At 38.3% G+C, this 15,681-nt stretch overlaps 1 protein-coding gene and 1 long non-coding RNA gene across 2 annotated transcripts in view; both read right to left on the bottom strand.

The window, feature by feature from the left end:
* The window catches only part of faf1 (Fas associated factor 1), a 31,735-nt gene extending 28,778 nt beyond the window's left edge, over positions 1–2,957 (bottom strand). The window contains exon 1 of the mRNA XM_087144253.1: positions 2,904–2,957. Within this exon, the coding sequence (XP_087000379.1) occupies positions 2,904–2,942 (39 nt within the window). The 5' untranslated portion in view covers positions 2,943–2,957. The remainder of the gene's footprint in view (positions 1–2,903) is intronic.
* A 979-nt stretch (positions 2,958–3,936) lies between these two features.
* Positions 3,937–5,863, bottom strand: LOC110985162 (uncharacterized). Its single transcript, XR_015427373.1, has 5 exons — positions 5,538–5,863; positions 5,302–5,438; positions 4,885–5,020; positions 4,418–4,566; positions 3,937–4,223 (listed from the first exon to the last, which is right to left on the bottom strand). It is a non-coding gene; the product is annotated as an uncharacterized LOC110985162 (long non-coding RNA).
* Between the last annotated feature and the right edge of the window lie 9,818 nt (positions 5,864–15,681).

Genomic DNA, 15,681 nt, shown 5'->3' with positions numbered 1-15,681 from the left:
ATGCACCTTCCAGCACAGCTAACAATGACCTCTCCACAACAGACGAACTGTTCTGAAATCTAACGAATTTGGCGGGACTACCCCTAATTCCGAGCATACCTCACGCGCTTGAATTCTCATGAATAATGTAGAGCATGATGCATTCCCTAAACAAAACCTGTGAAACGCATTCTGCTCTGTGTGGGCGCTGGACAGAAAGCGAACTCTGTGCACAAGCGCATGGTACGTGCACACTCCATCTTCATCTCAAGTTGACCGACGAATCCACCTATCTGTGATTTGTGCTGAAAAAGAACAAGACCTTCATCAGTGCAAATGATCAAGATTTGCGTGGATACTGGTGTGAACTAACAGGAATGAATGGGAATTAGGCAACGTGGATCATGATTGTCACATCGACATCGAATTACACCTCGTTGAGGATTCAACGGATGAAAGTGAGAGATATGGACTTCACTTCTGGAGTGGACAATTTCAGAAAATCCTACCCAGTCGTGTATGAACAAGGTAAGTTACGCACTTTTGGGGGGTTAAATATACCAATTCTTATCGAACGGTCACAGTTAAATCACTTCATACAGTCTAATCTTTTTCCTGATACAGCAAAAGAAATCTGTGTAATCTCAAACTTTTTAAAGACAAAAATTATGACCAACCATCCTGACAATGCAGCTTGACGGGTGTCCATTTCTGGACTGTCGTTCATTTACCGCCCGCATGGGCTGCATCGCACCTAAGTGATCAGTTCGCATTTATGAAGATGGCGTTTGTGGCAATGCTAGGTACGTTTATTAGCAGTGATAAAATGCTGCACAATATTTAAAGAAAAAGTTCAACCCTTCTTGGCCTGAAGACGCCTGGTTTTGAGGCTGTAGGACTGATTATATTGTTAACAAAATCTAATTTCACGAATGTATCATTGAAATTTGGAGATAAAAAATTTACGACTTGCCTATCACGATATGTGTACTTCTTGTTACGTCGTAGTCCTACAAGAACACATGGTTTACTGAGTAATATCAGGATATATCTTAACACAAAGCGCACTTGATGATCTTGATGGTTAATGACATATCGCGACCGCCTCTGGGGAGCGAGATCACTTTGCACGGTGTAGCTTGCAGCTTGCTTATAAAAGCCTCTGTGGTTGGCAGATCAACTATATAATTTCGTAACTTATCCCAGTCTGTTCGAGTTCTGGCAACAAATAATTGTAGCTCTTCTCCCCAAAGGCTGGTTCAATCGATACATAATACTCAATTACATTTTGGCTTTGATATGGTTACTTAAATTTTTCCCAGTGACCTGTGTAAAAAATACTACTTTATCTATTTCACTCGCGGTTTTTGATCGATCAACTGTTTGCTTTCTGCCTATGCAACCAATTTGTCACGAGGCCTCTCGGTCTATTCAAATTCGTCGCACATGAACTTACGAGCAGTGTACGCGCATGTATATGAAGTTATTGAATTATCTGAAAAGGTCATCTAATCAAAGAAAGTCACAGTTTAAATGGTTAAGACCGATTCTCGGGTTGGTTGTTATTTGTTAGCTATTTCGTAAAGACACTTTTCTGCGGGCAAAAAACAGCACGGTGAGCAGTATTCCACGTAATATGATTGCTGGATACCAGTCTGCAGTTTGCTCGATACAAAAATGATTAACATGTGATTTTTAAGTGTCATTTATCATAGTTTACAGCTATCTTCGGGTCTAGAGGTTCTCATAGACGGTGGATGAATCTAAGTTGACTTGGAGTATGTCGTAGCACATAGCATAGTGGTCCGGTCCAACGTAAACCATACCACAAACATGTCAATCATTCTGTCTTGAAAAGCAAAATAATTGTCGAACAATGCTCGATCGCTACTAGTACCGAGGCTAAAACAGGAGCTCCTTTCAAAAGCATGTTTGTGCCTTATTCGCGTTCTTTTGTTTTGACTTGGCTGTTATTTCAAAGAAGACGGTCAGGGTAGAATGCTTTGACTTGAGAGAACGCGGACAGAAAGGAAACAGGTGGAAGCTCGTGAATAAAAGTGAAAAGAGTTGGCATACATTTTCTTCTGAAAAGATGGGTGACGCGCATTGGCATAACGGCGCCTTTACTTGTTAATTAATGCATTAATTAAAGACGTCCACAACCTTTTCCTCCTGGAACTGTTCCATGGCAGACATGCGGGCGCAGTACACGACTGGACGGCCAAACCCATTCCTTGAAAACATTGTTCACCAATATCTTAAACAGTTGAGCCATCTCTATTGGTTGACAGCCCGTCACGTGGACAATCTTAAAACGGTTGAAAAAAAAAAGCCAAAAACGACCGGCAACCGCTGTGCACACGTGTCACGCACGCTTATCTCCATTATGGGGATTGCTTACGCCTGTTTGCGAGAGGAACATAGCATAACATGGCTAGAGGGGTTTTTAAAAAATTGTTTAATTTTTAATCTTTCAACTTGTTTTGACTTTCTGACTGAAAAGAGTATTTATGAACGAGAACAAATGTGCTTGGCCAGTCTTAAATACATATTCATTTCTTTAATTAATGGCTAGATGTGGATACCTAATACTGAATTCTTTATAAGCCGAAGTTGCTTTTCGGGTTATTCCTACTTGTTTTAACCAGCATTCTGGATTTGAAACACCATGTGATACAACACAGTAACGTGTATGTATTAACTGGCTGCATCTGCTTGGTTAGAATATTAACTAACAGGGAAACTAGCTTGTCTTCAAGAAAAGGTAAGCTGGTGAGTTGTGACGCAACATTTTGAAAAATATAGATTTGCTTAAAAATGTCAAAGTTTGTCTAGCATGACCCCTTGCGCCTAGCTTGTTCTCTTTCAAAGAGGCTAAATGAAGCCCTTTGGTAAACATAATTAGCCTGCTTAATAGAACTTACATGCAATGAACCACGATGAGCGATTTCTCCTCGTGCCATTGTTGAGTTAGGTCCATGAGTGTCAGAATTCCTTGTCGGGAGCCGGGAACCTCCTCATCTGCTGGCCAGTCTTGGTATTGGAACTGACAGACGGTCCAAGCAGGCTCAGCCTAAAACGAGTTTGTGAAACACCAGTTTTGATATAAATGTATGTTGGTGTGCATTGTGCCAGAGCTTGCGCGCCTATTCGTCGGAACCCCCTCCCAGAAGAACCAAGCCAAAATTGTATTCAGTTGCCTTGGATCACTATTGGATGGGTTTTGATGAATTCACGTTGCCAAACCGTTACAAAACTAAAAAGCACGCCTGCCACAATTGTATCCATGTGCATGTTAATCAAATTAATATAAAAAATCATTTTTAAAAGTCAAACTTAGACGATATCAGCACATGTAATGCATTCCACAAAGTAATTATACTAAATGAATAATTTAAAGAATAATTGGATTACCTTTGCTCTCACATGGCTCAGAGAAACGTGCGACCAATCACACCTTTGTACTGTTTTGTCTGCAGTAGCTCCACAACCAGGGGTCCCAACCTGATGGGCCTGTCTTCTGGCCAGTAACAACACATGCTCAAATCACACAAATTTGAAAAAAAATCAATAATAATAAAAAACATATAGACAAAGAATCAACTGTATAAATTGTGACAAAGCATTGCGTGCTACCAACACTATGCTGAGAAATTACAGTACTTTAACTTTTGACGTTCTTGAAATTTCATTATTGTATGCCTGGAGATATTCCAACTTACAGCACACTTCGGAAGCATTCGTATGACACCATGGTGATTATGAAGAAAAGACTAGGTATCCTCTAACTTTCCGATTCATATCTAAAAATCATTGAACTTAAAACTGAAATCATCCCTTTTGTTTTTCTCAAAGACGAATTCAGGTTCTTTCCAGGCAGACTGAAAATTTTGTGTCCAAACTGCAAATCTTTCGTTCACTTCGATAGGCCTAGCCTTTTCTCATGTTTCTGCCTTCGCACATACTCTGCAGAGTCAAACCAATTAAAATACCCAAATTATAGTTATCTGTCGCTCACTTGAAATGGAATCTGGAAACCGATTCCTAGCCGCATTCTCCGGGGAGGTGGCCGGACCTGCTCCGCTCGTTACGACGACCCAATTGCAGTTAACCCAACGCCAGTAAAAAAAGTACATGTACCACCTGTTTAACATGGCTGCCTCTTTCCCTCCTTTGGGGAAACTGTGTCGAAGCTCTGTGCTCGTTAACAAACGTACCGTCAGCATTTAGATGTCTGAGGCAAACTGTAGCAGATAAAATATGACAAAATACATCTAATGCCACTCAAGTATTAATTATAGAAATGTTTTGCCATTGGAAATAACTGAGAAAACGTTCATTTTGTTGTTTATCAAATTGTAAAAAGCATACTTATTTTGCGTCATTGTCGGCAAAATTGGATAATTCATGATAACATCTGATTTCACTCTTTCTCTACCCGGAGTTGCTTCTCCGTGCCTGTTTCTTTGGAGCGACCTTGCACGTTTTTCATGGTCGTCCGCTGTCGTCGGAAATTGGCTATTTGTTGGTTGTTTCGCCAGTCAGGGATGCCGCGAGGAAGGCATCAAAGATGAATTGGCATTGCGCCTGGAGATGGAAATAAAGTGATTTGATCTGCATGCTACTTATGCGGATGTTTCCCACTCAAAACTGCTCTGCTATGATGCACAATATTTTGCTTGAGCTATGCTGTTTTCTGTTCGAGAGATTTATAGGGTTTTGTTCTGAGTTTCGCGTGAATCTTAGGCAGTGGTGTGTAATTGAATGCCATGCATTTAAAATTGTTCATTTGCCAAGGAGTAATAGGGCGACATGATTTTCACGTCCCACAAAATTTCTATTAAGAGCGTTTACTGCATGGTTTGCTATTGGCTGTTATGATGTTATTGCATGCTTCTTTAATACCGAAGTATGTACGATCATGATGCGCTTTTGCCTCATGCGATAGATGAAGCCGAGAACATCCACCTGCCCTTCCTGGTTCATCTGTTGCAGCACGGAGTCTAGGCAGATGTACGTCCCTGTACGGCCCACGCCGGCACTAAAAAACAGATGTAGAAAAAAATTGAATACATAAACAAGGGAACATGTGAATGAAGGGTTAATGCTCCAGTATTCCATTTTTATGTCATCTTGAAGCGCATGCACGTCTATGTAGATTTTAACCACGAATGCTTCAAACTGCTGTTTGTTTTTTCCCACCGTTTCTGTCAGAAGGGTGTGGTACATTAAGAGATATTTTGAAATCTTTGAAAAATAACTGCAGCTACAATATCGATTCACCTAAGGGTGATGTTTCTCATAAGACCTTGGTTTACCTACAATGTATTAGGGTCTGTCCCTCGTTTTGCTCAGAGTATGAAGTTGAGCAAGTACTGGGTTCTCGGGTGGTTTCATGTCTGGCCACGTTGTGTACTGGAAATGCTTCACTATACTCGGCAGTCCTCGTCACTGTCGAGCTAGATTCGAGAATAACATTATATAAGTTAAAACAATAACAAGATTTAAAAGAAATGGAGGAAATTCCGCGTCCAAAATATTAGTGGTTCCGGTTTTACCCTTGTTATTTTCAGGAGTCGGATTGTATGGTTGAGGAAGACTCGCTCGTCAACGATTACCACGGAGATGCCGGCGTCAGTACAAGACCCCGTATTTGGCCAGTACTGCAAACACTTCACCTATAGTGACAAGGGGTGAGTTCAGCATTTCGTTGATTTTACGTGTAACCCTTATTTTATCAGTTTCGGAAATTCGGAAGTGGTATACCTGATGCTGAAAAGGACGTGAATTGCTGCAAGTAGGCTTGGAAGACTAAGAAAAGCCTTGGAGTTTTCCCCTTTTAGGGGTTAGTTCGTTGGCATATTTTTAAAGCCCAGGCGTTTAAGCAAATTATTAAAAAAATATTTTCAAATATGAAATATTGGTTGAAACGACAAAATCACAAAAATAAAAGGAATTGGATGAATTGATGTAGTTTCTTCTATCAGAAAAAATAACAGTCTAAATTAAAAGCATAAGTAAATTAAGATATAAAAATACCTCATTTTTCTGCGGATCCGACGAAGAAGATTTTTCAATAAATAACCGCATTGAATCCAGATAGCAGGAGGAAATTATACTCGAACTAAAAGTCTGAAAATTATTAAATACAATATATATTACCTTTCCGTTTTCTACGGGATTCGCTAGCATCACAATCTTATCGACGTTTAAGTGCCACACCATCCACCAAATGTCGTAACGGGAACCTTTGTTAGGTCCTAATAAAAGGGTTATAAATTTTATATAACAAGCCTTGGAAATGTGGTTTTGATTCGGGTCAAATAATGTGCCAGATCAGACGAACCGTACACTTTACGGTTTGAAGGACGCAGAAGATACTTGCCTTGACTAGCGATGTACTTGTCTGCCTCTTAGTAGCCCTGTTGGTTTAAGGCGTGGACGAAACACTTGGATAAGATGATTACACACTGTGAGATCGAGGAACTTCTTTTTGCGTATGACTGTGTAAAAAAAAACAGTCTATCGGAAAAGCACGTGGACTGTAACGACTAACTAAAGCCGGGATACACAAAAACCGAAATTTACTCAAGGACACTGTGAGAAATTTGTATATATTTATTTGTATTAACCAATTCACATCCACGTAGCATGCGTTTATGTAATCGGAATGAGGGTCTCCTTCCATATAGGCGTCAATACAACGCGAGAACGGTCATATGCGAGCAATTCGGAGTTGTCAGTTTCATGGCAACTCATTTCCCATGAAATGTACAATCGGTTTCATATCCATATTTGCTGTAGTTATGGAATCATCTGAGAAAGCAAGTGTGATTTGAATCTCCGCTTAGTCTGCGCTATACTGGCCTTCTTACTGCACAGAGAATGCTTCATATACTCGACCATAAAAGGTCGAAAAATTGTCTAAATCTACCAGTCCTGGTGTCATCTAAATGGCTACATGTTCCTCCATTTATTTATATAAGTTTCATATCCATAATTTTAATAGTTAGCGAAATATCTGCAAAAGGAAGTTGGAGTTCTCGTCCGACTGCGTGATATTTGTTCGTAATTTGGACTTTCCGCTATGCCATTCCGATTCTCGAACGGAGAATGCTTCATATGTTTGATCATAAAAGGTCCAAAAATTGTCTAAATCTACCAATCTTGGTGTCATTTGAAAGCACACTTGTTCTTCTATCTATTCATATAAATTTCACATCCATATTTGGTGTAGTTAGGGAATTATCTGCAAAAGGAAGTGTGAGTTTTTTCGCATCTGCTTCCTGTTTTGCGTCATTCCCGCTTAGTCATCGCTATACCGGCTCTCTTACCGCACAGAAAATGCTTTATATATTCGAGCATAAAAGGTCAAAAAAATTGTCTAAATATACTAATCTTGGTTTCATCTAAATAGCCACATGTTCCTCTCTCTATCTATATAAGTTTCATATCCATATTTTTAGTAGTTAGCGAAATATCTGCAAAAGGAAGTTGGAGTTCTCGTCCGACTGCGTGATATTTTTACGTAATTTGGACTTTCCGCTATGCCATTCCAATTCTCGAACGGAGAATGCTTCATATGTATGACCATACCAGGTCCACAAATTGTCTAAATTTACCAATCTTCGTGTCATCTGAAAATGCACATGTCTTTCTATCTTTTCATATAAGTTTCATATCCAGTTTTGCTGTAGTAAGGAAATCATCCGCAAAAGGAAGTGTTTCTTCTCACGCATCTGCCTCCTATTTTGCGTAATTCAAGCTAAGTCTGCGCTATACTGCCCCTCTTACCGCACAGAGAATGCTTCATATATATTCGACCATAAAAGGTCAAAAAATTATCTAAATCTATCAATCTTGATGTCATCTAAATGGTTACATGTTCCTCTATCTATCTGCATAGTGTCATATCCATATATTTAATAGTTAGCGAAACATCTGCCAAAGGAAGTGTGAGTTCTAATGCATTTGACTCCTATTTTGCGTAATTCTGGCTTCTTCTGTGCTATACCGGCCGTGTTACCGCACAGAGAATGCTTCATATGTTTGACCATAAAAGGTCCAAAAATTCTCTAAATTTACCAATCTTCGTGTCATCTGAAAGCGCACATGTTCTTCTATCTTTTCATATAAGTTTCATATCCAGTGTTTCTGTAGTTAGGGAATCATCCGCAAAAGGAAGTGTGAGTTTTTGCGCATCTGCCTCCTATTTTGCGTAATCTCCGCTAAGTCTGCGCTATACTGGCCCTCTTACCGCACAGAGAATGCTTCATATATTCGAGCATAAAAGGTCGAAAAATTGTCTAAATCTACCAATTTTCGTGTCATTTGAAAGCACAATTGATCCTCTATCTATTTATATATTTTTCATATCCATATTTGCTGTAGTTAGAGAATTATCTGCAAAAGGAAGTGTGACTTTTTGCGCATCTGCCTCCTATTTTGCGTAATTCCCGCTTCGTCTTCGCTATACCGGCTCTCTTACCACACAGAGAATGCTTCATATATTCGAGCATTAAAGGTCTATAAATTGTCTAAATCTACCAATCTTGCTGTCATCTAAATAACCACATGTTCCTCTATCTATTTATATAAGTTTCATATCCATATTTGTAGTAGTTAGCGAAATATCTGGAAAAGGAAGTTCGAGTTCTCGTCCAACTGCGTGATATTTTTACGTAATTTGGACTTTCCGCTATGCTATTCCAATTCTCGAACGGAGAAAGCTTCATATGTATGACCATAAAAGCACCAAAAATTGTCTAAATTTACCAATCTTGGTGTCATCTGAAAGCGCACATGTTCATCTATCTATTCATATAAGTTTCATATCCAGTTTTGCTGTAGTTAGGGAATCATCCGCAAAAGGAAGTGTGACTTCTTACGCATCTGCCTCCTATTTTGCGTAATTCCCGCTAAGTCTGCGCTATACTGGCCCTCTTACTGCACAGAGAATGCTTCATATATTCGACCATAAATGTCTAAAAATTGTCCACATCTACCAATCGTGGTGTCATCTAAATGGTTACATGTTCCTCTATCTATCTGTATAAGTTTTATATCCATATTTTAGTAGTTAGCGATATATCTGCAAAAGTATGTTGGAGTTCTTGTCCGACTGTGTGATATTTTTACGTAATTTGGACTTTCCGCTATGCCATTCGGATTCTTGAACGGAGAATGCTTCATATGTTTGACCATAAAAGATCCAAAAATTGTCTAAACTTACCAATGTTGGTGTCATCTGAAAGCGCACATGTTCATGTATGTATTCATATAAGTTTCATATCCAGTTTTGCTGTAGTTAGAGAATTATCTGCAAAAGGAAGTGTGAGGTTTTGCGCATGTGCCTCCTATTTTGCGTAATTCCCACTTAGTCTTCGCTATGCCGGCTCTCTTACCGCACAGAGAATGCTTCATATATTCGAGCATAAAAGGTCTATAAATTGTCTAAATCTACCAATCTTGGTGTCATCTAAATAACCATATGTTCCTCTATCTATTTATATAAGTTTCATATCCATATTTGTAGTAGTTAGTGAAATATCTGCAAAAGGAAGTTCAAGTTCTCGTCCGACTGCGTGATATTTTTACGTAATTTGGACTTTCCGCTATGCTATTCCAATTCTCGAACGGAGAAAGCTTCATATGTATGACCATAAAAGGTCCACAAATTCTCTATATTTACCAATCTTCATGTCATCTGAAAGTGCACATGTTCTTCTATCTTTTGATTTAAGTTTCATATCCAGTTTTGCTGTAGTTAGGGAATCATCTGCAAAAGGAAGTGTGACTTCTTACGCATCTGCCTCCTATTTTGCGTAATTCCCGCTAAATCTGCGCTACACTGGCCCTCTTACCGCACAGAGAATGCTTCATATATTCGACCATAAAAGGTCGAAAAATTGTCTAAATCTACCAATCTTGGTGTCATCTAAATGGCCACATGTTGCTCTATCTATTTATATAGTGTCATATCCATATATTTAATAGTTAGCGAAACATCTGCCAAAGGAAGTGTGAGTTCTTATGCATTTGACTCCTATTTTGCGTAATTCTGGCTTCTTCTGTGCTATACGGGCCGTGTTACCGCACAGAGAATGCTTCATATATTCGACCAAAAAAGGTCTAAAAATTGTCCACATCTACCAATCGTGGTGTCATCTAAATGGTTACATGTTCCTCTATCTATCTGTATAAGTTTTATATCCATATTTTTAGTAGTTAACGATATATCTGCAAAAGTATGTTGGAGTTCTTGTCCTACTGTGTGATATTTTTACGTAATTTGGACTTTCCGCTATGCCATTCGGATTCTTGAACGGAGAATGCTTCATATGTTTGACCATAAAAGATCCAAAAATTGTCTAAACTTACCAATATTGGTGTCATTTGAAAGCGCACATGTTCATATATGTATTCATATAAGTTTCATATCCAGTTTTGCTGTAGTTAGAGAATTATCTGCAAAAGGAATGTAAGTTTTGGAGCATCTGCCTCCTATTTTGCATAATTCCCGCTTAGTCTTCGCTATGCCGGCTCTCTTACCGCACAGAGAATGCTTCATATATTCGAGCATAAAAGGTCTATAAATTGTCTAAATCTACCAATCTTGGTGTCATCTAAATAACCACATGTTCCTCTATCTATTTATATAAGTTTCATATCCATATTTGTAGTAGTTAGCGAAATATCTGGAAATGGAAGTTGGAGTTCTCGTCCGACTGCGTGACATTTTTACGTAATTTGGACTTTCTGCCATACAATTCCAATTTTCGAACGGAGAATGCTTCATATGTATGACCATAAAAGGTCCAAATATTGTCTACATTTACCAATCTTGGTGTCATCTGAAAGCGCACATGTTCATTTATCTATTCATATAAGTTTCATATCCAGTCTTGCTGTAGTTAGGGAATCATCTGCAAAAGAAAGTGTGCGTTTTTGCGCATCTGCCTCCTGTTTTGCGTAATTCCCGCTTAGTCTTCGCTATACTGGCCCTCTTACCGCACAGAGAATGCTTCATATATTCGACCATAAATGTCTAACAATTGTCCAAATCTACCAATCTTGGTGTCATCTAAATGGTTACATGTTCCTCTATCTATCTGTATAAGTTTTATATCCATATTTTTAGTAGTTAGCGAAATATCTGCAAAAGTATGTTGGAGTTCTTGTCCGACTGTGTGATATTTTTACGTAATTACGTAAGGTCCACAAATTCTCTAAATTTACCAATCTTCATGTCATCTGAAAGCGCACATGTTCTTCTATCTTTTGATTTAAGTTTCATATCCAGTTTTGCTGTAGTTAGGGAATCATCCGCAAAAGGAAGTGTGACTTCTTACGCATCTGCCTTCTATTTTGCGTAATTCCCGCTAAATCTGCGCTACACTGGCCCTCTTACTGCACGGAGAATGCTTTACATATTCGACCAATGTTGGTGTCATCTGAAAGCACACATGTTCATCTATCTATTCATATAAGTTTCATATCCAGTTTTGCTGTAGTTAGAGAATTATCTGCAAAAGGAAGTGTGAGGTTTTGCGCATGTGCCTCCTATTTTGCGTAATTCCCGCTTAGTCTTCGCTATACCGGCTCTCTTACCGCACAGAGAATGCTTCATATATTCGAGCAGTAAAGGTCTATAAATTGTCTAAATCTACCAATCTTGCTGTCATCTAAATAACCACATGTTCTTCTATCTATTTATTTAAGTTTCATATCCATATTTTTTAGTAGTTAGCGAAATATCTGGAAAAGGAAATTTGAGTTCTCGTCCGACTGCGTGATATTTTTACGTAATTTGGACTTTCCGCTATGCTATTCCAATTCTCGAACGGAGAAAGCTTCATATGTATGACCATAAAAGGTCCAAAAATTGTCTACATTTACCAATCTTGGTGTCATCTGAAAGCGCACATGTTCATTTATCTATTCATATAAGTTTAATATCCAGTTTTGCTGTAGTTAGGGAATCATCCGCAAAAGGAAGTGTGACTTCTTACGCATATGCCTCCTATTTTGCGTAATTCCCGCTAAGTCTTCGCTATACTGTCCCTCTTACCGCCCATAGAATGCTTCATATATTCGACCATCAAAGGTCTAAAAATTGTCCAAATCCACCAGTCCTGGTTTCATCTAAATGGCCACATGTTCCTCTATCTATTTATATAAGTTTCATATCCATATTTGTAGTAGTTAGCGAAATATCTGGAAATGGAAGTTGGAGTTCTCGTCCGACTGCGTGACATTTTTACGTAATTTGGACTTTCTGCCATACAATTCCAATTTTCGAACGGAGAATGCTTCATATGTATGACCATAAAAGGTCCAAATATTGTCTACATTTACCAATCTTGGTGTCATCTGAAAGCGCACATGTTCATCTATCTATTCATATAAGTTTCATATCCAGTCTTGCTGTAGTTAGGGAATCATCTGCAAAAGAAAGTGTGCGTTTTTGCGCATCTGCCTCCTGTTTTGCGTAATTCCCGCTTAGTCTGCGCTATACTGTCCCTCTTACCGCCCAGAGAATGCTTCATATATTCGACCATAAATGTCTAAAAATTGTCCAAATCTACCAATCTTGGTGTCATCTAAATGGTTACATGTTCCTCTATCTATCTGTATAAGTTTTATATCCATATTTTAGTAGTTAGCGATATATCTGCAAAAGTATGTTGGAGTTCTTGTCCGACTGTGTGATATTTTTACGTAATTTGGACTTTCCGCTATGCCATTCGGATTCTTGAACGGAGAATGCTTCATATGTTTGACCATAAAAGATCCAAAAATTGTCTAAACTTACCAATGTTGGTGTCATCTGAAAGCGCACATGTTCATGTATGTATTCATATAAGTTTCATATCCAGTTTTGCTGTAGTTAGAGAATTATCTGCAAAAGGAAGTGTGAGGTTTTGCGCATGTGCCTCCTATTTTGCGTAATTCCCACTTAGTCTTCGCTATGCCGGCTCTCTTACCGCACAGAGAATGCTTCATATATTCGAGCATAAAAGGTCTATAAATTGTCTAAATCTACCAATCTTGGTGTCATCTAAATAACCATATGTTCCTCTATCTATTTATATAAGTTTCATATCCATATTTGTAGTAGTTAGTGAAATATCTGCAAAAGGAAGTTCAAGTTCTCGTCCGACTGCGTGATATTTTTACGTAATTTGGACTTTCCGCTATGCTATTCCAATTCTCGAACGGAGAAAGCTTCATATGTATGACCATAAAAGGTCCACAAATTCTCTATATTTACCAATCTTCATGTCATCTGAAAGTGCACATGTTCTTCTATCTTTTGATTTAAGTTTCATATCCAGTTTTGCTGTAGTTAGGGAATCATCTGCAAAAGGAAGTGTGACTTCTTACGCATCTGCCTCCTATTTTGCGTAATTCCCGCTAAATCTGCGCTACACTGGCCCTCTTACCGCACAGAGAATGCTTCATATATTCGACCATAAAAGGTCGAAAAATTGTCTAAATCTACCAATCTTGGTGTCATCTAAATGGCCACATGTTGCTCTATCTATTTATATAGTGTCATATCCATATATTTAATAGTTAGCGAAACATCTGCCAAAGGAAGTGTGAGTTCTTATGCATTTGACTCCTATTTTGCGTAATTCTGGCTTCTTCTGTGCTATACGGGCCGTGTTACCGCACAGAGAATGCTTCATATATTCGACCAAAAAAGGTCTAAAAATTGTCCACATCTACCAATCGTGGTGTCATCTAAATGGTTACATGTTCCTCTATCTATCTGTATAAGTTTTATATCCATATTTTTAGTAGTTAACGATATATCTGCAAAAGTATGTTGGAGTTCTTGTCCTACTGTGTGATATTTTTACGTAATTTGGACTTTCCGCTATGCCATTCGGATTCTTGAACGGAGAATGCTTCATATGTTTGACCATAAAAGATCCAAAAATTGTCTAAACTTACCAATATTGGTGTCATTTGAAAGCGCACATGTTCATATATGTATTCATATAAGTTTCATATCCAGTTTTGCTGTAGTTAGAGAATTATCTGCAAAAGGAATGTAAGTTTTGGAGCATCTGCCTCCTATTTTGCATAATTCCCGCTTAGTCTTCGCTATGCCGGCTCTCTTACCGCACAGAGAATGCTTCATATATTCGAGCATAAAAGGTCTATAAATTGTCTAAATCTACCAATCTTGGTGTCATCTAAATAACCACATGTTCCTCTATCTATTTATATAAGTTTCATATCCATATTTGTAGTAGTTAGCGAAATATCTGGAAATGGAAGTTGGAGTTCTCGTCCGACTGCGTGACATTTTTACGTAATTTGGACTTTCTGCCATACAATTCCAATTTTCGAACGGAGAATGCTTCATATGTATGACCATAAAAGGTCCAAATATTGTCTACATTTACCAATCTTGGTGTCATCTGAAAGCGCACATGTTCATCTATCTATTCATATAAGTTTCATATCCAGTCTTGCTGTAGTTAGGGAATCATCTGCAAAAGAAAGTGTGCGTTTTTGCGCATCTGCCTCCTGTTTTGCGTAATTCCCGCTTAGTCTTCGCTATACTGGCCCTCTTACCGCACAGAGAATGCTTCATATATTCGACCATAAATGTCTAACAATTGTCCAAATCTACCAATCTTGGTGTCATCTAAATGGTTACATGTTCCTCTATCTATCTGTATAAGTTTTATATCCATATTTTTAGTAGTTAGCGAAATATCTGCAAAAGTATGTTGGAGTTCTTGTCCGACTGTGTGATATTTTTACGTAATTAGGTAAGGTCCACAAATTCTCTAAATTTACCAATCTTCATGTCATCTGAAAGCGCACATGTTCTTCTATCTTTTGATTTAAGTTTCATATCCAGTTTTGCTGTAGTTAGGGAATCATCCGCAAAAGGAAGTGTGACTTCTTACGCATCTGCCTTCTATTTTGCGTAATTCCCGCTAAATCTGCGCTACACTGGCCCTCTTACTGCACGGAGAATGCTTTACATATTCGACCAATGTTGGTGTCATCTGAAAGCACACATGTTCATCTATCTATTCATATAAGTTTCATATCCAGTTTTGCTGTAGTTAGAGAATTATCTGCAAAAGGAAGTGTGAGGTTTTGCGCATGTGCCTCCTATTTTGCGTAATTCCCGCTTAGTCTTCGCTATACCGGCTCTCTTACCGCACAGAGAATGCTTCATATATTCGAGCAGTAAAGGTCTATAAATTGTCTAAATCTACCAATCTTGCTGTCATCTAAATAACTACATGTTCTTCTATCTATTTATTTAAGTTTCATATCCATATTTTTTAGTAGTTAGCGAAATATCTGGAAAAGGAAATTTGAGTTCTCGTCCGACTGCGTGATATTTTTACGTAATTTGGACTTTCCGCTATGCTATTCCAATTCTCGAACGGAGAAAGCTTCATATGTATGACCATAAAAGGTCCAAAAATTGTCTACATTTACCAATTTTGGTGTCATCTGAAAGCGCACATGTTCATTTATCTATTCATATAAGTTTAATATCCAGTTTTGCTGTAGTTAGGGAATCATCCGCAAAAGGAAGTGTGACTTCTTACGCATATGCCTCCTATTTTGCGTAATTCCCGCTAAGTCTTCGCTATACTGTCCCTCTTACCGCCCATAGAATGCTTCATATATTCGACCATCAAAGGTCTAAAAATTGTC

The sequence above is a fragment of the Acanthaster planci genome, linkage group LG12 (assembly GCF_054643075.1).
Source record: "Acanthaster planci isolate LZ-2023a linkage group LG12, COTS_SCS, whole genome shotgun sequence".
NCBI lineage: Eukaryota > Metazoa > Echinodermata > Asteroidea > Valvatida > Acanthasteridae > Acanthaster > Acanthaster planci.
Note: the sequence above shows the minus strand (reverse complement) of the source record. Positions and strands in the feature narration are given on the sequence as shown.